The sequence below is a fragment of the Mytilus edulis genome, chromosome 5 (assembly GCF_963676685.1).
Source record: "Mytilus edulis chromosome 5, xbMytEdul2.2, whole genome shotgun sequence".
Lineage (NCBI taxonomy): Eukaryota > Metazoa > Mollusca > Bivalvia > Mytilida > Mytilidae > Mytilus > Mytilus edulis.
In genome coordinates, this window is record NC_092348.1 from 12,766,988 (window position 1) to 12,793,093 (window position 26,106).

The 26,106-nt window shown below is 30.1% G+C and overlaps 1 protein-coding gene across 2 annotated transcripts; it reads right to left on the reverse strand.

The window, feature by feature from the left end:
• Positions 1-227: 227 nt before the first annotated feature.
• Positions 228-25,764, reverse strand: LOC139522997 (NEDD8-activating enzyme E1 regulatory subunit-like). Of its 2 annotated transcripts, XM_071316710.1 has the most exons (20): positions 25,651-25,756; positions 22,710-22,813; positions 22,371-22,431; positions 20,857-20,887; positions 20,392-20,463; positions 19,879-19,958; positions 19,062-19,171; positions 18,221-18,330; positions 17,477-17,539; positions 16,995-17,058; positions 16,255-16,346; positions 15,131-15,190; positions 14,668-14,728; positions 14,243-14,391; positions 13,595-13,636; positions 9,891-9,927; positions 8,490-8,576; positions 5,553-5,695; positions 4,993-5,066; positions 228-4,059 (listed from the first exon to the last, which is right to left on the reverse strand). In XM_071316710.1, the coding sequence occupies exons 1-20, from the start codon at positions 25,707-25,709 to the stop codon at positions 3,900-3,902; spliced, it is 1,659 nt and encodes a 552-aa protein (XP_071172811.1). In that variant the 5' UTR covers positions 25,710-25,756; the 3' UTR covers positions 228-3,899. The 2 variants fall into 2 exon arrangements, with proteins under 2 accessions (XP_071172811.1, XP_071172812.1); XM_071316711.1 differs by lacking the exon at positions 13,595-13,636 and having other exon boundaries at positions 25,651-25,764.
• Positions 25,765-26,106: the final 342 nt, after the last annotated feature.

Sequence of the window (26,106 nt, forward strand, 5' to 3'; positions counted from 1 at the left end):
AGTTTTTTTTTGGTTATAATATATTGCAATTAATATACCAGAAATAATATGTATTTTACACTATGTAATATCAAAGATATAATCAACAAACTTAAGCAGAAAAGTTAACATTTAAAATTTGCTAATTGATTTTGTCACTGGACCAAGGCATCAGACAGCAGAAAACTTGAGCATATGTTGAGTCTGCAACAAAAATGTAAGAATATGATAAAAGAAAACAAATAACATTATTTAGTGTTGTACAAAAATCTTTTATTTCAGAATTCTCTCTTCATTATGCAAAAGACATTGGACTTGCTTAGTACATACAACACACTGATAAGCTGTTACATGACATTGGACTTGCTTAGTACATACAACACAATGATAACCTGTTACATTACTTTTTGTTTAAAGTAAATTAAAATATGAAAGCAGTTTTCCCCTTAAAATGTGAATTTTCATTAAAAGAGAAGGTAAGATTTGGGCCCAGTTTAGCCCTGATATAACTAGATACTTCAACTTTTCAGAATAAAAAGTTTTATCTTGTACATTTGACCTATATTAAGCAAAATAAAAACTTTTATAATAAGATATGACTTCCATTTTTTTCTTAATGAAAGCTTGAGCATCTGATTATTGATTACTAGTACATGTATATCCTATTACTAATGAATTGGCACAGTAATTTCTTCACATCTGTTAACCTTGAACTCAAAACATAAACATTCAGCAACAAAAACTTTGATATATCTTCTATACATTTTGTGACTTTATCCAGATATAACAATAAAAGTACTAGAAATGCTTAATAAATTTCACAATATTAAATTAGATAAAATTTTAATTTTAATACAAAACTTAACAATAAATTCCTCAAATATATGATTCTCCACACTTCTTGTACCAATTCACTGGCCATTTGACATTGAAAAATTGTTTAAATCATTCTTAAAGTTGCCATTCAAATTTTTTTCAGTCTATTTCCAGCCTTTTATGTCTTGACCACTTCAGGTATTTTTAAATTTCTTCGTGTGTTTGACATATAACAGAAATAAGAATTTTACCAGTAGAACTAACAATGATGAGAATTTGATGTATTTTATTAACTTTGTTATACTTTAGCAGTCTAGTAAAATGTAAACATTATCTAATTGAGTTGAGGGGAGACAATCCACCAAGAACTTAGCAGAATAATTTAACTAAACCCAATAATGTTCAGTTTCAGACAGCCAAAGGAATTCAGCCAGGTTCAATGCAGTCAAATCTAAATTGAAATTATACATATATATATGACATATGTATTGAAAAATACTTTTTTTTTATAATTTATATTAAAAATGTAATGCTAATTGGACTTTTAAGGCACCATTTAAAGAGTCCACATAGAAATCATTCTAAAACCAGATGCTCCGCAGGGCATAGCTTTATACGACCGCAAAGGTTGAACCCTGAACTGTTGGGGCAAGTATGGACACAACATTCAAGCTGGATTCAGCTCTAAATTTGGATTGTGATTAAATAGTTGACACAGCATAGGTTTCTGACACAGAATGAATGTGTTCTAATGAACTTAAATTTTTGTTTTCTCTTAGAGCAATTCACTATGCTGTTGAATATTAATCCTCTCAAAAAAATGTTTGAAGAAATTTTCTTTATTTATGAAATTTCAAATGAGAAAAATTGAACCCAATTTTTTTAATCACATCCCCCTTTCCCTTATTCCAAAACTAATCTCAATTAAAATTTCTAATGGAGTTTGCAACAATAACTACTCATTTAAATACATCATAAAATATTAAGATGTAAAAAAACTGCTTGTTATCACTGAATGGTAAAGATTATTTTAATTTATCAGTTGGTAGTAAAAAGTGAATATACATTGTATATTGTATATAACAAAGATTTAAGTTGATTCTGGACATAGAAAGATAACTCCAATTAAAAAAAAATCTTGCTATTGCACAATATTTTGCAATTAGATATTTCTTGCTTACTATTCTGGACAAAGAAAGATAACTCTAATTAAAAAAAATTTTGCTATTTCACAATATTGTGCAATTAGATATTTCTTGCCATTGCGCAATACTGTGCAATTGAAAAGACTTGCTATTGCACAATACTTAATATAATAATTTTAGATCCTGATTTGGACCAACTTGAAAACTGGGCCCATAATAAAAAATCTAAGTACATTTTTGGATTCAGCATATCAAAGAACCCCAAGATTTCAATTTTTGTTAAAATCAGACTAAGTTTAATTTTGGACCCTTTGGACTTTAGTGTAGACCAATTTGAAACAACACCAAAAATGAAGAATCTACATACACAGTTAGATTTGGTATATCAAAGAACCCCATTTATTCAATTTTTGATGAAATCAAACAAAGTTTAATTTTGGACCCCGATTTGGACCAACTTGAAAACTGGGCCAATAATCAAGAATCTAAGTACATTTTTAGATTCAGCATATCAAAGAACCTAACTGATTCATTTTTTGTCAAAATCAAACTAAGTTTAATTTTGGACCCTTTGGACCTTAATGTAGACCAATTTGAAAACGGGACCAAAAGTTAAGAATCTACATACACAGTCATGACAGTTAGATTCGGCATATGAAAGAACCCCAATTATTCAATTTTGATGAAATCAAACAAAGTTTAATTTTGGACCCTTTGGGCCCCTTATTCTGTTGGGACCAAAACTCCCAAAATCAATACCAACCTTCCTTTTATGGTCATAAACCTTGTGTTTAAATTTCATAGATTTCTATTTTCTTATACTAACGTTATGGTGCGAAAACCAAGAAAAATGCTTATTTGGGTCCCTTTTTGGCCCCTAATTCCTAAACTGTTGGGACCTAAACTCCCAAAATCAATACCAACCTTCCTTTTGTAGTCATTAACATTGTGTTTAAATTTCATTGATTTCTATTAACTTAAACTAAAGTTATTGTGCGAAAACCAAGAATAATGCTTATTTGGGCCCTTTTTTGGCCCCTAATTCCTAAACTGTTGAAACCAAAACTCCCAAAATCAATCCCAACCGTTCTTTTGTGGTCATAAACCTTGTGTCAAAATTTCATAGATTTCTATTAACTTAAACTAAAGTTATAGTGCGAAAACCAAGAAAATGCTTATTTGGGCCCTTTTTGGCCCCTAATTCCTAAAATGTTGGGACCAAAACTCCCAAAATCAATACCAACCTTCCTTTAGTGGTCATAAACCTTGTGTTAAAATTTCATAGATTTCCATTCACTTTTACTAAAGTTAGAGTGCGAAAACTAAAAGTATTCGGACGACGACGCAGACGACGACGCCAACGTGATAGCAATATACGACGAAAATTTTTTCAAATTTTGCGGTCGCATAAAAACCTTTGGATGTCCTAAAGCTATTAAAGGGTTAACTTTTCATTGGAATATAAATCAAGAAAAAATTCTTTGATAGTTCTAGTTTGATTAAAAGTTGAGGCTTGCAACTTTTTCAGAAAAAAGTGTTGTCTCATCACATAAAAAAAACAAATTTGAATTATGAAGACTTTAATCTTCACAATAATCCTTAATTAATTAGTTCCACCTCAGGGGAGACAACTCCTCTCACATAGAAAATTTCATTTCATGATACATGTAGAATATTTTATAATTCTTGTAGAATATTTTATAATTCTATCTCTCACCAGACCACTGTTACACTGTCATTTCTATTGCAGACCTCATTAGAAAGTTTCAGTTCTTATAATAAAAGTTTTTATAGATTACAAGCTTTTAAGATTCCTCTAATGTTTAGAAAGATTAAATTACATCCACCTAACTTTACTCACAGAAAAAAATGTTCAAGCTTCTTTTCAAGCAGATTATTTTTGTTCTAATCCATTTGTGAACTGTTTCTAAAGTGAAAACCTATGCATACATAAATATGTTATAGTTGTACAGTTAATGATGACTGTTTCATAGCATTATAAATATATGTATTATTAAATGGAACAAATTGTTTTGTGATTATTTTAATAGCTTCTTGTGCTGCAGCCCCTCCTATGAAAGACGATATTGTGTGTAGTTCTGCTGCTCCATACCGACATCTGAAACAAGAAATTTATATACCGGTTATATATATACACAACAATTATATTGCATCCTTCTTTATTTTGTTCATTTGCTATCTGAAAATCCTTATTTTACTTTTCACCTATAAATGTATGATATAAACCTAAATGCATTGTAGTCAGTTTTTGTTTTGGCTCTTAATCTCAGGATGACCAGGAAAAAAACATTGTTCATTGTTGAAGGCCGTACAGTGACCCATCTTTGCTTATATTCACATCAATTGTATTGCTGTCTCATTGGCAATTATACATCTTCCTATCTTTATATTGGGCAAACTGTCATAAAATTAAAATATTTTAACAGTTTACTGCTTTTTTGTTATGATGGATCATCCTCAAACTAGAGTACTGCAGGAAACAGAACAAACATGGTACATATTGTAATGTGTAACTAATGATATTAACAATTAAATCTGCTCAAATAGGGATTCAAATCAGTAATAATTACAAGTTTCAAAAATCCCTAGTTAGCAGTAAGTTTTATTTGTTGATGATTGATTGATTGTTGGTTGCTTAACGTCCAGTGGCAAATATTTCATGCATATTCAGGACGAGAACAAGTTCACAATAAATACAATAGGTAGGTTGATTCAATGGAAGGCCATCTGGGATGATGGTCGGGGAAATTTGGACTGCCACTGGAAAATAAGGGTATATTGGGTAGGGACAGAAATTTTGCCTTGCAACAGGCCACCTACGGGCCTTCAAAGAGTTGTTGCAAGGGTTCTTAACGTGCAAAGAGCGTGGCACTCTCTGTACACGAGGCATCGGATATTTGTTGATGAAATAAGCTTTTTTCATATCAAACAATTTTTAAAGTGTACATATCATAACGAGTAAACTAAAGTCACACAGACAATTCAAATGAAAAAACACCCACATTTACTAGATGAAAAAACATTTACTTACATCTCATGTATATAATCATCCTTAATTGATGTAGGATTTAATCCCCAGTCATGTAATATCTTCTGTACTGACGTCTAAAATTGTAAAAAAAATGTTTTTATAAATCAATGGATATGTTGGGAAAATGAAGTCGCAACCAAATTAAGCAACAATCAATGTAATAATGAAGAGAAAGATGAACTTCTCACATGTAAAACATTATATAACTTTTTGTCATGTCGAAGTTCAATTCAATATTTTATTGATTCTCTATAAATGTTTTTGCATCAACTGTATCGTCATTTAAGCAGGTTTGGATCATTTACCCATGGGGAAAAGGTATACATTTAATGTATATATAAAGTTTTTCCCAAAATTATATTAAAATAACTTGCCTAGTAAATTTATATCTTGTATGAGATAAAATATCCAAAATGGGTTATTATATTTCATTTTAGCAATTGGTTTCAACTTGCACTGATCATACATATAAACTGTGAGTGCTTCATGGTTTTAAATCAAGTTCCCTGGTAACCATTAAGATCATATCTGAACTACAATTACATCATAAGAGTAACTACCTTTAACATAAGGACATCAGCTTCTATTTGGTCTTCATATACACCAGGATATCTATTATATTCCTCATAAAACTTATCTACGCCCCTCAATAAAACATAGAATACAAAGTCGTCATCATTGTCTTCATCTCCTAAATGTTGAGCTGAAAAAAAAATAATATTTGTTAAAGTGAAAGGGCTCAGATACTTACAATAATCCAAAAGGAAATAAAATGTTCAAATATTAAAACATCAATGTAATCAGGAGCTCCACAGGACACAGCTTTGTACGACCGCAGAAGTTATACCCTAAATAGTTGGAGCAAGTTAATGGACACAACATTCAAGCTTGATACAGCTCTGAATTTGTATTGCGATTAAATAGTTGACACAACATAGGTTTCTGACACAGAATGAATGTGGTCTATATATATGATATAGTTTTTCACATTCAATTCATAAATCGCAAAAAGAAAAACCACTTCTGACCTACCTTTTAAGTGATCGCACTGTAATAATCCTGACCTTCACATTTTCCTGAATGTTTTCCATTGTAATTCTGCCATCTTCGTTTCTATGAGGATCATTTGTTTACATATGACATTCGTCACTTACGCAGTTTCCTTAAATGTTCTTTTCATTGATGTGATAAGGTTTCCCGCGCTTTATGCAAATTTTATGAAACTGAACTCCACTGAAACACTTCCAGTAAAAACAATGGCGCATTCCACCATTCAAAATCGTCTTGGAAAATGTGAAGGTCAGGATTATCACAGTGCAATCACTTAAAAACAAGGTCAGTAGTGGTTTTTCTTTTGGTGATTTATGAATGGAATGTGAAAAACTATATCTCAAGTGAATGTGATTGATAGTTAAGATTATTTTTACCGATAACCGCTATGAATTTCAGCTGACGGCGACTATAAGAACTTAAACTTAAAAACTTTTTTAAATTGGACATTTATCTATTATGGTCCCATATCCAAAATCAAAATACATGGTTCGATTCAGTATATCAAAGAACCCCAAGAATTCAATTTTGAACCCTTTAGACCTCAATACTGACCAATTTGTTAACTGGGCCTAAATGTCAAAAATAAAAATATACATGGTTAGATTCAGCATATCAAAGAACCCCATATATTCAATTTTTGTTGAAATCTAACAAAGTTTAATTTTTTACCTCAATTTGGACTAACTTGAAAACTGTGCTCATAATCAAAAATCTAAGTACATGTTAAGATTCAGCATACCAAAGAACCCCAAGAATTCAATTTTTGTTAAAATCAAACTAAATTCAATTTTGGACCCGTTGGACCTTAATGCAGACCAATTTGAAAACAGGACCAAATATCAAGATTCAAAATACACGGTTAGATTCCGCATATTGATTGCAAGGAACCCCAATAATTCAATTTTTTATGAAATCAAACACTAAAAGTTTAAATTTGGACCCGGTTTTGGCCCTAACTCATAAACTGTTGGGACCAAAACTCCCATAATCAATCCCAACCTCCCTATTGTGGTCATAAACCTTGTGTTGAAATTTCATAGATTTCTATTAACTTGTATATAAGTCATTGAGCGAAAACCAAGAAAAATGCTTATTTGGGCCCTTTTAGGGACCCTTATTCCTTAATTGTTAGGACCAAAACTCAAATAATCAATCCTAACCTTCCTACTGTGGTCATTAACCTTGTGTTTAAATTTCATAGATTTCAATTTATTTATACTTATGTTATTGTGCAAAAACTAAGAAAAATGCTTATTTGGGCCCCTTTTTGGCCCCTAATTCCTGAACTATTGGGTCGACAAGCCCCGAAATCAATCCCAACCTTCCTTTAGTGGTATTGAACCTTCTGTTAAAAATCTAGAATTCCATTCTTGAAAACTAAAGTTATTGTCCGGAATCTAAATGTGTCTTCGGACGACAACGCAGAAGACAACAACATCATAAATGTTTTTTGCGGTCCTATAAAAATGATACTCATTTAAAAGGTGCTGTGTTAAATAAATTACGAAAAGTCTACATATGTCAGCAATAAACTGTCACTTAGCAATTAGTATAAAAAGTTGATTTTAGCATTGTTCCTACTGAAATTAGTGTTTGTTAAGTTAAGGAATACATTTAAGAAAGATATAATTAAAATGTCATCATTTTCCAGTTTTTATTTGTCAAACACACCAAAACAATTATTTCATTATTTCATTATCTGTATATCTACTTCTAGTTTGAATCAGTGTTTTCATAGATATTGATATTAAATAATTAAGACAAAACATGTAGTTTTGTGAGTTGATCATGTGTACTAAGTTTCAAGTTGATTTGACTTCAACTCCATCAAAAACTACCTTGACCAAAAAGGTTAACCTGAAGTGGGACAGATGGACCAATGAAGGAACAGACAGGCGCAGAGACAGAAAAATATAATGCCCCTAAGTGGGGTATAAAAAAATTCAGGCATATCATTTCAAAGGTCATTATGAATAAAAACACAGAGAACAGTAGCTGTTGTATTTATTCAATGGGACATAAAAACTGACAAAAGTTTTAATACCTTTACCAAGAGGAGATAACTCTGTACAAAAGTTTCATTTGGTTCGCAATGAGATTAATTTACAATTAGATGAAAGAATTCAAGAGTCCATTTATTAATGCAAGCCCATAAAATACCTGCACAATTGGTAACTCAAATTATTTTAGTATTTCATTTTATCAAATTGAAGGGGCATTACCATACACTCAATTTTACTTTCACATATCAATGACATAAATTTGTAGAAATTTTAATGTGTGGCAAAGAAAAATCTTTTCAATAATAACTTGGCAGTGTAAAACAAATGTTTGATATGTAAAATATGAACATTTTCTGCCATCCACATTACCACTATATAGGACCATAACTAGGAAAACATGGAACTCTCTTTGAATAGCTATATTTACTAGTTATCAAATACCTATTTCTTGTAGATTTGCTGTTTTGTTGTTGTATTCCTCTGCTAAACTTCTGGATCTAAATATTCTTAAAAATGCAGCATTTTTACCTGAAACAAATAGATGAACTGTTATAAGTTCAATAGATTTAAGAAAGAAAGACAAAATATAGATCACATAATGCATAAAATTATAAACAATCATGAATAACAAGTTCAACTCATAATGTTTTTCAAGTATTTTTTTTTACTTTATATAGATTTCATATAAATCTGTAAAGAAATAAGAGAAATTGCAATGAAATTTTCCATAAATTTATATATATTCAAAAGGGCATATATCACATATAACTGAGTGGTTTCAGTAAGCATTGACGCTTACACAATAGATAAAGATGGAACATATCACAAATCCTGAAAATAGAAAGACAAAACATAGGATATGTTAAGGTAACAATTTCAAAGTTTTTATTCAATCAACTAGTTGGTGTTCATGGGTGTGTTTCTAGTGTAAATGTTGGAATGTCAAAGTATATTAACAGTTTCTGCTTCCCTATATTTGTAAACACTAGACGCAATTGTTTTTACATCACCACACTGAAAAGTGCTGCCATTTGTCAAGAATGATGAAGTCAGAGTGGGAGTGACTTTTATCTACCAGTAGATGGCACAGCATTGTAATCACATGATGAAGTCAGAGTGGGAGTGACTTTTATCTACCAGTAGATGGCACAGCATTGTAATCACATGATGAAGTCAGAGTGGGAGTGACTTTTATCTACCAGTAGATGGCACAGCATTGTAATCACATGATGAAGTCAGAGTGGGAGTGACTTTTATCTACCAGTAGATGGCACAGCATTGTAATCACATGATGAAGTCAGAGTGGGAGTGACTTTTATCTACCAGTAGATGGCACAGCATTGTAATCACATGATGAAGTCAGAGTGGGAGTGACTTTTATCTACCAGTAGATGGCACAGCATTGTAATCACATGATGAAGTCAGAGTGGGAGTGACTTTTATCTACCAGTAGATGGCACAGCATTGTAATCACATGATGAAGTCAGAGTGGGAGTGACTTTTATCTACCAGTAGATGGCACAGCATTGTAATCACAAATGATGGCTGAATTTGCCAAGGGTGAAGAGAGAGTACATTTAAGTTTTTAAATTTGAATATTTTATAAAATCAAATCCTGGTCTATCTATTATTGTTACATAGTTAGAAGTTCTTGATGTTTTGGTGAAATAAATTCTGTATTTCAATTGCTTGCATTGGCAACTACTGACTTCATCAACTTTGTTCCAAGTTGGGCCACAGTATACTGTATTGTAAAAATATGAAATAGACTATGGGGGTAGTGCTGGAATATACAAACAGACTCCATCCATACAATTTAATAAAACTTGAGGTAGTACTTACAAAATAGTTTGATATCATGGTCTGATATGCAGTTATCCTGTAAAAGATATCATTTTCTAAGTCAGTATAATCAACAAAGGAATCACAATCTGTTATCTTGAGAATTTAATGAAATGAAAAAAATCTAAAAATTCATGAGAAAAATGTATATTTATTTACTTCCATCATATTTGGAGGTGAAAGTTAGAATATTTCAATGACTACAAATAAACTTTGTGTACCTAGGTTTCAGAGATTCACAACTAAACACAATGAAGGAAATCTAAATCACATTTAAATAGATTGGTATACTGCTCAGAGTAATTCATGCATTTAAAAATGTTTATAACTTTTTCATATTTTGAAATAATTTTTGAACAAGGATGACATAATTTCATCTATTAAAGACTTTTATACCAATAATTAGAGAAACAGCAATGGTTGAAGCATGGCTGCTGAATCCCACTACATTATATAGAAATTCACAAAAACAAAACAATTTACTGTACATTCAGAAATTAGTGTATGCATTTATCATTGCAATTTTTGAAGGATGGACAAAAATGAGATATTAAATATTGCAATTCCAGGAAAATCTGCATACGGATATATATGTATAATGCGAATCCTTACTTTTGCAATACTCACTCAGTCGGATTATTTGCATTTAGAAAAACCTCACAATAATCTCTGAATTTACAGTATATTTTCATATTTATATAATTTAATATCTATCTTTATATTACATATCTCCTAAAGTTTACTCAAGTCACTTCTTAAAAAGTCATACCCAGTTTTTACGACTTTCGAGAGAGAAAACATAACACAAATGTAAATTGTCATGAATATGAGTATTTCAGAACATAAATTGATCAGAAAAATTGGAAAATGACAACAACAAAAAAATCATCCTCTATAAGATAAAAAGTGCAAAACGTCAAATAGGTTAACAACAAGAGTAATGTAGTTTATAGTTATATGATCAATTTGTATTGGAAAGTATAAATAAATAGCACTTCCTCAAAAGAAGCATTTATAATGTATCACATTTCAATTTTAAGAGTCTAACTACTGCTATTGAAAATGACCTTAGTAAAAGGACTTATCATTTTATTTTACAAATGTGCAGATATGCAGATCAAAACAGTTATAAATTCTTGTCAAGTATAGTATACAATCAGGCTGGAACTGCATGGTAAGCTAATGGGGTTTTGTTGAATACCAATGATTGATGAACAGCATGACTCATACAAATACTTAAAGCAACATCAGTGCACTGAATTGTTCAGTAAGTGATGACTGATACAATATATATAAGCTTTCAGGACAAAGCTTCCATGCCTCTGCTCTAACAGTCCTCATATTCAAATGATTTCTAGAAATTTTCTTTATAAACTTTAGAGTTAACAAATAATTTTAACAAATACAATCTTTTTTAATATGTTTATCATTTAAACAGAATTATCTGCTGTTCATGCTCAAGCTTAAAAAAAGCTGCACATCTAACCACAATTATAGCCCCCTCCTCTTTTCAGCTTGGCTTAAGGTATAGGTTCAACATTTAATCAGTACTTAGCACTTGATTTTCAAAAGAAAAAGACTTGGAAAAATGTTAAATCTGCAGTGTTTCTATCAAAAGATGGAAAATAGTATAAAGAAAGTTTATGTCAACAAAACTTTTTCATTAGCTATTTCATTCTACAAATAAGCAAACATTTATGAGTTTTTTTGTAATCCTTTCCATGATGAAGTTTGAAAATATTTAGTATGACAGTTATCTATGAAAGAATCAAACATAAAGAAGATACAGATCTTATTTTAAAGGTAAACATACACCTGCTTGCACAAAGACAAAGTATAGATACTGTTTCTAAACATCTAATTTAATTTACTGTAAATTATTAATAAAGATGTAGCTACTTTATCAAGTAAAGTTCAATGCTGTGTCATATACACAAATATTATTTCATGTACTGTAAATACTGAATTTTTTGTAATATTTTATTATTGCAAAATTGTGAAAGTGAAGGTTTTCAAAATCTGCATTCCAAATTTTGGTAGCATCATTCGTATGCAGCATTTTACATTGCCTTCCTCCTTGAAATCACAATAATAAATGAATGCACATATTTCTGAATTTACAGGACTGTATATATCACGTTCAAACACAATAAAATATCCCTCCTATGTACTCTTATATATTTTATGCTTAGTACTTAAGATATGCAGCTTTTTATTCATAGCAACTATAAAATATCATTCATACTGTATAACAAAGTGCAACTGGACCATTCGGAAAAACAGAACTAGGAAAATGTTATGCAAAAGTGTACTTCTCTTTCAGCTCGGACAAAATTTTGATTGGCAGATCCAAACAAGTCACAGTGTGTGACACAAATAACTTTTAGACACAAAATTGCATTTGAAATAAAATGAATACTTTGACAAAAAAACACTGAGATAATTTTCATATTTTTTTTTATAATAAACAGTACAATTACTTTTAAATATACCAAACAATGTGGTATATTTCTGTAGAATTAAGACTGTCTCTTAAAACCTACACAAATGAGGAGACAGCTATCTGCAAAGTTTTTAAGATAAAAAAAAAACTGACTTTCTTCCTATAAAGTAAACTGTATTGTCCCCTCCCCGTGTATCATTGTTATTTTTAGGTACTGCAAATTCAGAAATTTTTGTGTGCATATTTTATTGTGATTTTAGTAGAATGAACAAAAATGTGAGATAAGTTTTGCACTTTCTTGAAATACTGCATACAGATATATCAATAAGATATTAGAATGTCCCTTCTTATTGTTGCAATACTCAACCAGTTGTATTATTAACATTAATAAAAACTTCTCAATATTTCTGAATTTGCAGCATAAGAACCAGGTAGCATAAATTTCTTCTTCTTGATATTAACAATTAATAATTTATATGATCAATTACATGTACAATGTACTATAATCATCTGTCCTATAAAAATAATAAAAATCATTTCACAGTTTTATTTCAAACACTAAAAACATTAAAAAAAAATCTGTAAATAAAAATAACACTTATTTCCAGAAACATAATTTAATACAATGTATATTTTTGTTCATGCATTTTGTTCCATTCTATTTCTGATTTACGAATGGTCCATTTTGAAGGAGTTTGTCAATGTGGCTTTGAATTGTTGGTCAGAAGATTATCTGTAAATTTCTGATTCAATATTTACACTTAATTCAGCAATTTTCATAAATATAAATATTTTTTTTCAAATTAATTTTAGTGTGCATTTTGCCATCTGTTTTTTTCCTGTCTTCAAATTCATTTTTTAATTGAATTTAGCTAATCTACACAAACAAATGTAGCCTTTATATGAATCTAATATATATGAATATTCCCATTAGGGCACATCTTCTGCAAAATGTTAAATTCATAATTTTTTCACTCTGTAAAAGTCTAATTTTAAATTTTATTATTGATAGTAGTGAAATGTTTCTATGTATTTAAGTTATCTCTAAATATTGAAAAAAAAAAAAAAAAATCACTTCAAAATACAAAAAAAACATTGGTTATTCAAAAAAATAAACAACCGTAGAATGAAAACAAAAGTTATTCTCTAGCTAAATGACATTCATGATATAATGGTAAAATGCACCAGATGGCCAAATTCATTGACAATTCCTATGTCCAATACAGGAATAATAAAGGGTAACAGAATAAAAACATCATACATAATTTGGTGGTGGCATATTTAATGTGTCGACAGGTTCCTCCTACAACAGACCAAAACCACATCTTAGAAAGTTTACTGGCGGACTGTTAAATACCATGACCAATTATTGTATATACAAACAAGTATGTGTCCATAGTACACGGACGCCCTACTCGCACTATCATTTTCTATGTTCATGGACTGTGAAATCAGGGTAAAAACTCTAATTTAGCATTAAAATTATAAAAATCATATCATAGGGAACATGTGTACTAAGTTCCAAGTTGACTGGAGTTCAACTTCATCAAATAAAATTGAGAATGACCAAAAACTTTAACCTGAAGCAGGACAGATAGACGGACAAACGAACAGACAGACAAAAAGACCAGTAAACATAATACCTCTCTACTATCATAGGAGGGGCATCAAAATGTTAGCTCTAAAATTCTACCATTCCTGATATTTAGTTGAATAATATTATGTTACATGTAAATACCTCAAGTCTTTGTTTTGATTATTTAACTCACAACTATTTTCTAGTAATAACACATTATTTGAAACATTTCTTTACATTGGACCAAAAATATATAAAAGTTCCTGCAGAAAACAATACAATTTTTTTTTCTTTCACTTTTTAAAAGACAATTTGAATGGACATGAATCTAACCTTTGCAATGCTCTGTTCTATTTTACGAACTTTCTCTGTCACTACGGCAACATCATCATCAGCCTGGCCATGATATACATGCTGTAACTGTATATATCTAGTAGAATCAGCTGTCATATCAGGGATGGTTCCACGCAGAGGTAATAAATCTACAACAATCAATGTCTTGTCTTTGTTTAACTTATATAACTAATTTGTATCATATATTTTTACCAAATAGCAGCTTTTATTAGTTTTAGATTTTAGTTTTGCATTGGTGCACAATTTTTAACTAGCTTTACAGACTGTTAACTGCATAAAAAATATCAACACGTTTTTCACAAAACTTTCATATAATAGTAAGACCTATGCACTTTTCATTGTTACCATGGAACTTGCTTCTTCAGATGTTGGTTGTGTTTAAAAAAACTTGTAGTTGTACTAACCTTTTCCTTCATTATCTACAAATTCTTTGACTGCTCTGACTAGAATCCAGAAAGATGAACTCTGCAAAATAAATTTAACATTATAATTGAAATCAGCTGTCAGTCAGAAATAATGATTTGTGTAACAAGGTTATTTAATTTAAACAATTAAATATTTTAGAACTATCACTATTTAGAAAGCAGCTATTTTACTAGATTTTTTCTATTCAATATTTTTTTTGCAATTATTCTCTATTCACTAAACGAGTTTACCCCACCCAGACCGCCTTATATCAACACTACAACTAATTGATTCTGAAGGTATTTATTCCAATATGTAAAAGGATATTGTAATTTCTTGCAAATCAAGAGTTTCAAATACTGAATGAAAACAATACATGAATAATTTTCCTTTACAGAAATATATCTTGTATATCATTTTCAATATTTTTTTTACAGGTCAAGAAGATCTGATTTATCATACCTCGGCATCTAAATTACTACAACATGGATCTTCAAACAGCTTTCTCACTACACTTGGCATCTACAATAGAAATAGAATATTGATAAGCAAAATTGTAAAAGATTAAACTGAAAGTCAGACTGAATAAAAAAATTGTTGAAGATGTAGCAATGGTATCAGTAGTGGATCCAGGGGAGGGTTCCAGGAGTTGAAACCCCCTTTTTGAAAATGGTTGGATCCACCCGTAGGTATTTATAACACTTTTAATTCTTGGTTTAAACTTCAATATATGCATGAAATAAAAGCAATTGCTCTTTAGTCAACAAATCATAAAATTACGAAATGCTACAGCAGATATCATTTTAAATATAAAAAGTTTTAAAATTGATTAAATGAACTACTTGAAATAAATTAGATGTGTAAGGAGGACATGCATATACCCACCTGTTAAATGTCAGAAGGTAAGGCATGTGGAAGGAAATACAAACTCAATCTGTAGATCACATTTTTACACAATGAACCAAATACCAGTTCGATATTTTAACTTTTACAAAAAGCCAAAACATGTACAATTTTCATAAATTTTTAACCAAAATCAGTTCAATATCTATAGGTATTACCATAAAGGTCAGAAAATTACAGGTACAATTTTCATGAAATTTATGGTCCAAGGATCATATAATTTTTCAATAGCAGGTCTTAATTCAAAACAAGAAGTAGATTGTAGATCATAATATATGCTTCAACTAAAGCTTATTTAAATGTCTACAAACTGATTTTTTTCTTTCTGAAAACAGTTTTATTTTGGGAATGAAGGATGAAATGATTTATTTTGGGAATGAAGGATGAAATGACAGACAAGGATATCACTTTACACCCTAGCCACAGGCCATAATCATTATTTACTTTTTCTTTTGACGAGGATCATTCACAATATCAAAGCTGACAAGAGGTGCAGATACAATACCAAATGTATAGAATGATATCAAACACTGAATAATATGACAATAGGGGTCAAAGCTTCAATCTTTTCTCCCAACAGAAAGGAGAAAAGATAAATTAGATATAAAAGATTTCCCTCTAATGACATCTGTTAACCATTGTAACTAAAAGATTTTTTCATGCAACAATACTATACAACATACACTGCTGGGTACCAAAGCTGTGTTGACACTCTTTACAGCTTCATCAAAATTCTCTTCATCCAATGGAAACCCTTCTTTATTTGACCTTATACCTACAAAAAAGCTTACGTGATGACACACAGAACATGCAATCTTTAGAAACAAGTAAGAGAAGAAATTTATTGTTAACTGTTCAAACTTTTATTATTACTGACGAACTCATTGTAGATACCTTGTTATTCATATTATCCCTTATTGATCAGATATATTTATATCTTTACATGGATTTAATGATAGCTCCATTTATATTTAAAACATGACACAATTTAATTACGCTATATTGAAGTTTTAAAATTGTAATGCGCAAATGATTTTGCATTTTTGACCACTATATCTATACATTTGTACTTGAAACTCACTGATGCATACCCCAAATCTTCTTTTATTCTATAATCAGAAAAAATTCTTTCCTGTGATGGCGTATGGAAAGTGTTACTATTAATTACCTTAAAATGTTCGAGATTTTAAATCTTTTGAACCACATTACCAATCATAAAAACATATCTCAGATCCTGAAAGGACACTCTAAAATCCTTATGGGTGTGTGTTAGACTTTTTTGTATGACGAAAATGTAAGAGAAATTTTAAAATTGACGCCATGGGTGGTCAACCACTTTAGAAGTGCCTTCGCTTGGTGCCTTGAATGTATTAATAGCCCTTACTGGAAAAAAGATGTAAACAATCACAAAATATTGTTTTACCTTGTTTAATAAATTCTTTAAACAGCAATTTTTCTTTATAATTCTTTGGTGCATTCCCATCATGCTGTAACAGAAATAAAGCTTCACTTTGTTCTATTCATGTTTACATACATTTGTTCTATTCATGTATTATTCATGTTTACATACATATGTTCTATTCATGTATTATACATGTTCTATTCATGTATTATACATATGTTCTATTCATGTATTATACATATGTTCTATTCATGTATTATACATATGTTCTATTCATGTATTATTTATGTTTACATACATATGAATCCAATACAATTGTAGTAAATTTGAAATTAATGTGTATATTTATTCATGTTTTCTTCAACATAAATTTCTACCATATATGTATATATTTATACTATTTAATTTATCATTAGTTTTATTTATTGCCTATCTTTACAAAAAAAAACAATAAAATATTTTTTTTCAGATAAGAAAAAGAAGATTTGAAATAAAATACATACGGATTCTTTCCATTTCTGTAAATATTTATAAACTATTACTATCCATGGTGTGTGTGAATGCTCCTGCAATTAAAAAAAATATTACAGTGGCAAAATTAGTCAAAACTTTGTTTAGACACATAAGAAAAATTGTCAGTATATATGGACTTTGGACTAGTTGGTAAATAGATTTTGGCGCAGACTGATTTAATCATCATAGGCAATCATAACACAGGAATCTTACAATATATAACTGACCATATATGAAACAAAAAATAAGACTGAAATGTCAGTACAAAGGTTTATCATAATTCATAATTTAATATGGATACCTTAAATGTTGTGTTAATTTCCTTTTGGTCTTTTGTGGATAGTTGTCTCATTGGCAATCATACCACATCTTCTTTTTTATATTAACATAAATAATTAAATAAATAAATAAATAATTTTTCAATTTTCCAAGTTCTATCAGTCTATCTTGATCAGAACATACACCCTGGTTTATTGTTTGATCATGTAAATGGCAGTAAAACTGACCAACTGGACTTTAAGCATACACTAATCAATGATTTTAAGGGTATCACTCTGACATTTATCCATTATAGAAATTATTCTAGTGCATTCAGTATATAATAAAAAAAATCTAATTTCTATATTAGTTGAAATCTTTCTCTAGAAAGTAACATCTTCATTAGCATATAATTTATGCTAATGAAGTTGTTACTTTCGAGAGAATTTTATCATTATAACACAAGCAGTATTTACCTTTTGATCCATGGATTCCAGATCTAAAGAATTACAATACTCTACAAGTCTTTGAAACGGATGATCTAACCTCAAATCTTCATGAGCACTGTCTGGGTGTGATTCTATCACTGAAATAAAAACACAGAATATAATTAATCTATACTCTATGGGTAAGATGAAGATATATGCACTTACAATGATGTTTTACTTTTCTTTGTTTAGCCGGGAAGTTGTGGTATAGTGGTTGTTGTTTTTGAACATTTTTATTTTGGGTGTTCCAGATAAAAACAAAGCCAGAAAAGCTCTTTGATGCACAACATTTATGAAGTGTTGTTTTGGCCTTCAAGTTAAGGGAGAGATTAGCACTTACAATGATGTTTTACCCTGACATATTATGTTCAAGTTAAGGGAGAGATTAGCACTTACAATGATGTTTTACCCTGACATATTATGTTTCTGTGTTTTCTAAGCTAGTCATTAACTTTTTGTATTACATCAATGATTGTATTCAAGGCAAACAAGGCAGTGATTAGAGACAATCAAGATGCTTATCTTATTTTCTTTATAAAAGGTAATACTCTTGAACTATTAAAGCTAATGATCTGGAGAAAATCAATTTGCACCATTTTTTAGGGTGTAACTTCTGAACCATACATTCTCCAATGAATGCATGAGAACTGAGCTCTGTTAAAATGCATATCCTGATCCATGTGTGGATATTGGATTAAGCAAACAATTAGTTTTCTTGAAACCATCAGTGCCTAACAAACAATTAAAACAGCGAATATTTTCTCCAAAATACTATTACTTATTTGATTACCAAATTTTACAAATTGTCCACTAAAAACATCTGACTAACCTGTGTGCTCTTTGATGACGATTCTCATATAACCAATAAATCCATAACTTCTACATACTAACAGGGGGATGTTTCTCTTAGATAACAAGGAGTCTAACTCTAATAACTCTCTGTAAACATGGACATATAACAATATTCTATAGGGTTACAATTTATATGAAATGTTTACACAATAATGGCAACAGCTATTAATGAAGACTTAAAAATGTGAAAGAATTCAAACAACAACTCTCTTAGGGAGTTCAAAGGTTACCTTTTGTTAATTTCTGACCCTATCCACTTTGTCTTTTTTCTGAGGGGCAGAACAATTGATTATTTCTTATGTATTAAGTCCATCTACTTTACATTCTATGAAATGCTATATTGAATTTCTACCATCTTTTTGTTGTTCTGAGTATTCACAAATAATTTAAACTGGAATCTTATTAACCAACAGTCAATCATTCGTTTAAAATCTTTATTATAAAACATTTAGACCACTTATTCTTGTCACAAAAGAATCTTTAAAAAAAGTTAAAATTTTGAAGTCATGACAAATTTCATATAACTTTAATTTTTGTTTTTAAGTTTTTTCGGGAGGAACTAAATTTAACCATGTTTCTTATGGGGTTTATGTTTTTATAATCTTTAGTTTTTTGTGAAGCGCTTTTCTAAGACTTTTTTTGTCTTTTTTCTCTTATGCCATATTGTTGTCAGTTTTATTCAACTTTTTTTTTTGAATTCTCTTTTCTGTAGAAACATAAAATAATATATTAATTTTTGACCCTCACTATCTAAACATTCAATATAATTATGTGTGAACATAATAGATGTTTACCTTTCACATAAATTTGTTGCTATCACTAATGTGAATCTTGAGAAAAAATCTGGATTTGCTCTGATCAGTTTTTCGGCACTCTATGTGAAATAAAATAAATTTACCATTATTTAAATAAAAAAGAAAAAGAAGATGTTTGTCACTATGAATAACAGAATGCATGTATATGTAGCATATGTACCCGGTATATAAAATTAAAGTTTTCACACTTCACGAAAACAGAAGTGCCTTTTCATGTTTTTGTTTTAATAGTAAGTTTTTCTTACTGGACATGATATTTTTATTGCAAATGTCATATCAAGATGTATACAAAGGAAACATTTTCAAAGTCATAAATTAACTGACTAAAAACAGTTTAGTTATTTTGTATTGATACAAAGGAAGAAATTTTCATAAAACTGTCATAAGGAAAGTTTTAAATAAAATTGAGAATAGATTTACTGGGTTATCTCAAACATCACTAACAACTTAGATATCATTATACAGGAGCTGAGGAGCCACTTTTCTACTTGCCTCTTCAACGAAATCCCCACTGACATCATCATTCAGTTCACTCAGTAACTCTGTAGCTGCTTTGGCTCTAGACTGGAAATATATATACAGTAGAGTAATCTGACTGAATTACAGATCTTTGCTTTAAACATTTTGAAAAATTGTTTTCTTCTTTCTTAATATTTCCATAATTATTCATGATCATGACTATCAAAATAACTTAGTTACATATTAGAAATTGTTACTTTGAAATATATAGGCCTAATGTCTTTTACACTACAATAGTCCTCTCTAACATGAACCAACTTTCATTAACATTTTTAATATACATTTATTTCCTTAATTCTTCCCCATAAGTTCACACGATTAAGAAAACATATTTGTTTCGCACAAATTGACAGTCTGTAAAGAAGAAATCTACTGACAATGCCTGATTATTATGCCAATCTTGATCCTCTATAGATAACTTGTTAACGTTCTACATACCTCCCCAATATTGTCTTTTGTCAGGAAAAAGCTGCAACATACAATTAATTTTCATTACTAAATACTTGCTAAAAACGGTTTTATTTAACAAAGTGCATAAATTGTCACATGACTTTTAAAACTAAATTGTCTGATTGATTGATTATTGGAGTTAAACACAACTATCACCATTATTGGTTATAAATATCATGGCAGAGGAAGCTGGAATTCTATGGGGAAAATTCAGCAGGAAAATTGGTAAACATTATCCAAATCAATTAAGATTGGAATAACACTTGTCAGGGGAGGAGTTCAGTCTTACAAACTCAGTCAGTGTTTGTTCAGGCCAGTGATAACAGTAGATGTACTACTTAAGACTAAAAAAAAAGAATCTAGATGACTTCCAATGAAAACTTTTCAAACAAAAGTGACATTGTTGCTAAAGGTGAATTATTTCCAAACAATGCCCAAACAAAAAATCTTTCTCTTCAAATAAATTTGTTAAAAATATCTTTGAATAATTATTGCTTTAAATCAAGGATTCAACATGTTTGAAAGAGGCCTTAATATTTGTAAGTTTAACAGAATACAAAGTTTTATTGTGTTGCTCTTTCAAGTCCCATCACTCAGGATCATTTCAAAAAGAGCCTATTAACAGTTTAATAATACAGGATTCTTTACTTTTTTAAATCATAATGCAAACTATCCCATTCTACAGGACATCATCTTCTATAGTCCCCATTAAAAAAAAAATCTAAATAACTGAAAACTCTAAGCAGTCTAGGGCACCTGACTTAGGGGTTACTTAAGAAATAATTGATGGGGGCTTGAATATATTGTGATTTTACCACGGGTTGTCTCTTTATGACAAATATTTTACCCTGAGCGATAGCGAGGGGTAAAATATAAGGATAAAGGGACAATCGTGGTAAAATCACGATATATTCAAGCCCCCATGAATTATTTCGATTCTAACAGGACAAATACGGCAATTGTTTTGGATCGAAGCGCTCTAGGTGAAGGTTTTTTTTTGCCGTTCTCATAAATAAACGCACTATTAAATTGACGTTAAAAACCTGAGCAAACTGAATAAGAAGCAGCTAAATCTATTTACAAAAACATATTTAGATGGGTTTGGAGGAATTTAAATGATAAGTGTATTTATATGTCTTATATGTTTACAAAACATGGCTTATATAAGACATTTTAGCATCATTTCTTTTGGTTTCCTTGTTGTGATGATTTTCGGTTTCACAAGCGTGTATTTTCCCGTAAAATGCTTATATTCTGACTTTATCGTTCTATGATGCCCAGGTTGGGTATCTCATTCATAAAAAAAACATATGACGCGGGAGTACGATCGGAACAGCCCAACAATATATTCAAATTTTACCACGGGTGTGTACTCAAAGCGTTTGAAGGACTTGATGTTAGAATACATGTACTTAACTATTAGACATTTAGAGATATCACAAATGATAGAAAAAGAAAACAAAATCCTAAATTTACACTTTTATGTAGAAATTAGAACATACTTATTCCCTACATCCTCTCCGCTAACTTTGTTTCCATCTACAATCGTGAATGAACCAACACCTAAAAAACAATAAACATTAACTATTACTTTTCTGCCTTTAACACATAATGATGAACATAGCAGGAGTAAATGTTACAAATAGTACAAATAAAGAGTAAAATTTACGGTAAAGACTAACAAAGAGAAAATTTTGTATACATGTTCGTTCAACAGATTTGCTTGAGTTCCTACAAATCAACTTTCGTTTTAATGGCTCTTGGAAGGAGTTTAAGTATACAACAGTGCCATTTTAATCTCACCTGGTCACTCATTAGAAAGAAGTTATTGATTACTTTACCTGGTAATATCATATTTTTAAGAATTTCTGTTCCTACAGCTGATACATTGACCAAACAGACACATGCTGACTCTAAGGCAGACTGTCCATGGTCTCCCCATAATCTACGAATAAAAAATATATATTAATTGGGAAAAGGAAAAGTTTATGAATGTTTATTAGAGATCTTATTCAAACCACGGTAACACACACAAATTGACATTACAAATTAGAATTTTAAAATTTATGCAGTCTCCACAATCTGAAATTTACTTCCAGAAATGTTTTTAAAGAACAACCATTTAACTTCAACAGGGATGGGAGGACGGGGGTATGTTTTTTTTCTTCCAAAAAAATATTCTTATCCCCAATTTGATGAAAAAAAGTATTCTGTTTAAGCAGATGACTAAATAAAATATGCTGAATGTAGAATATTGAACAAAATAATCTGGTTGAACTTGATAGCATTGTAAAACTAAATAAAATTGATCCCCCTTTGCACAATAAACAATTCTGACTAAGAATAAAAACCCAGTGATCGGGAAGGATGTGCACCATGCGCAAATTGTGCTTATCGACTAGAAATGGCACATAACAACAACAACAACAACAATACTTTATTTTAAGAGGGTTACACAGTTAGCTATATAACTAATCTTCCCTGAGGCCCTCATCATGAGAAATCAAACAAAATGCAAACATATACATTGCATACATTAGAATAAAAAGTCAAGTATGATAATAATGTTTAATACAACTTGATAAAATGTGATGAACAAACATAAACATGATGACATGATTAGTTTTTAATATTATTGATACACCTAGGTTGATTTCAATAAATGATCTGTTATTTTGTATTTGAAAGAATTAACATTTGTAATATTTCTTAACGGTATTGGCAAATTATTCCACAAGAATGATCCAGAATACATAAAAGATTTTTTGAACAATTCTGTTTTTGGTTTAGGGAGTATGAGGTTTCCTTGAAAATTCTATAAGCTGTATTGCTTTTGAATAAAAGACTATTATTATGAACAGCATTTCTCAAGGGGTATGGATTTCTGTCTGAAACATAATGAAACTTGTTAGTAAGATATGATGGGGCATCATTTTTAATGCACTTAAATGTCATCACTAACTTATGATATTTTATTCTCTGGCATTCAACTTTCATCCAGTTTAAATGTTTGAATAAGGGTGCAGAAGGAGCGAATGGGTCTGTTTCTAGTATTAACATAGAGTGACAAACAATAGCGCCCACATGGCGCACAATATTTTTCTCTTTGTTTTGAAACATTTAAACAACATGGCCCATTAATTCTAAAAATGGCCCTTTGTATTTATTTTTGGGGGGGCCCTGGGCCCATTGAGAAAAATCCTTCCAGATCACTGAAACCATAACACCCCAGGTCTTTGAAGTTGAGTGGTTGCTCCCATGTGATACAATGTTAACATTTTAACAAATATTTAAAGTATACACATGAATGTAGCTTGCTAAATACAAAATTTAGAAGTTAATGTTTGGAGTTCCTGGTAACTGTACTCTGTAGAATCAAAAAGACCGTAAGATCTAAAAGTACATGTAAGGCCAAACAGCTTGGGTATGAGGTTAATATCAAAGAAACATTCTCAGCTTAAAAAAAATACCTTTGGACCCCCTTTATTAAATACGAAAAAATCAAAATCCTTCGTGTATTTATAGTCAATTAAAATATTCACAATTCTAAACGGTTCTATCCTTCAATTTAAGTTCTTGATACATAAACTAATTTGTGTAAAAATTAATTTACCGTAAGACAGATAGATTTAAGCTCATTTCGTCGGTTTGTTATAATTTTTGCTGTTTAGCTTATTATATTAATACAAGCATTCCATAATAATATATATTTACGAAAATATTATCCCCATTTTAGTTGTCCAGTTTCAATAATGCAATCAATGACATTTATGACATATACATAAATTTAGAATACTTGAAAGTAAATATTCTTTTATTCAATCTCGATTAACTTTGCACATTTCAACAGTAAAAAAATCTATGCCTACATTTGCCTACATTATTTTGATAAACATCATGTGAAACCTGATCGATTCATCGGTTTTTATCTGTTTAACTCAGGATCCGCTTTTAACCGAAAAATACTTTTAGAACAGTTTAAAACAAACGGTAAAAAAGCAAAAATATGCTAAATTAAATACAATTTTCCATGTTAAACTGCTGTAGTTTGAACAATTCTCGTCCGTTATCACAGATAGTAACCAAAGGGGTCTTACCGCTGAGACTATAATTGGATAAAATCATATGACTTTAGTACAGGGCTCTACATGCCGTTAATACATGCTAATTACTCGATGTTATTCCTTTTAAATATTACTTCCATGGTCTGACCGAAGAAATGTCAGACAAAAAATCATTCGGTCAGACAGAAATTAAATTTTTTTTCTGTTGAACATATAGCAGAAAATGTCAAATTTCTTTTTCGGTCAGACAAACCATCATACAGTTTGGCACAGACTGTATGATAATTCAATTTTATAAGGAATGGTAGTATGTTTAACTGATGATATGGAATATTGATGGTACACTGCGAATGTCATCAAAGAAAGTTATAAATCTTCTGAAGTTTTTTTCGTACTGCCTGAGTGTCTCAGCATTTTTATAACAAACTTTACTTTATATGTTTTCTTTCAGCCCTCTCTTTCCAAGTCTCATAGTATATTTTATTTAATTTTTATAGACATTGCTATTGCATTTGAGATACTGGCCTTCTGAAAGCTAGACATCATCATGATCATTTCCTTCCATAAACATTAGTAAGAAACTAAGATGAATAAAATACTCATGTCCGTCCGTATCATTCTGACATGAATTAATCAAATGTCAGAAAACTATACAGTTAAAACTTAAAGTATATTATTCGTACAACCATTCTTCTTAAGTTATATTTAACATATTAACCTCAACTGCCTATCATATTTATTTTTCTTGTCGATAACAACTTTTTTGGTGTCTGCCATTTTCTGGTTTCTCCTGAGATCAATTACCGGCAGGGGACAGGAACGTAATAAAAACAGGGATGCAGTTATTAAAATTAAAAATTAAACATTAACGGAACAATAATGCAGACATTCCGGATATGAATTATCCTAAAGTTGCACTGGCTGACAAATTCATGTTTATCGAAACATTAACAATTACATAAATAGATTCCGACCTCATACAATTTTATATTATAGGTCTGTTTGATTTCATGTTGTAAAATAAACAAATATGTTATTTATCGTTTTTACTCGAAAAAAAATATGATTTTGTGTGGATCGAATCAGTCAACGAAATGGTTAACCTTTGTTTCACTTTCAATGTTGACATTCTTTTCCTTTAAATGAATGAACATAACTTGTGCATTTGTAACAA

Excerpts from the sequence above, each read along its gene's own strand:
- LOC139522997 (XM_071316710.1), bottom strand. The coding sequence starts at position 25,709 with ATGGCAGACACCAAAAAAGTTGTTATCGACAAGAAAAATAAATATGAT. Across the intron at positions 13,637-14,242 it reads TAGAACAGAGCATTGCAAAG|GAGGAACCTGTCGACACATT; the intron begins GTTAGATTCATG and ends GGTCTGTTGTAG. Across the intron at positions 5,067-5,552 it reads CTGATGTCCTTATGTTAAAG|ACGTCAGTACAGAAGATATT; the intron begins GTAGTTACTCTT and ends TTACAATTTTAG.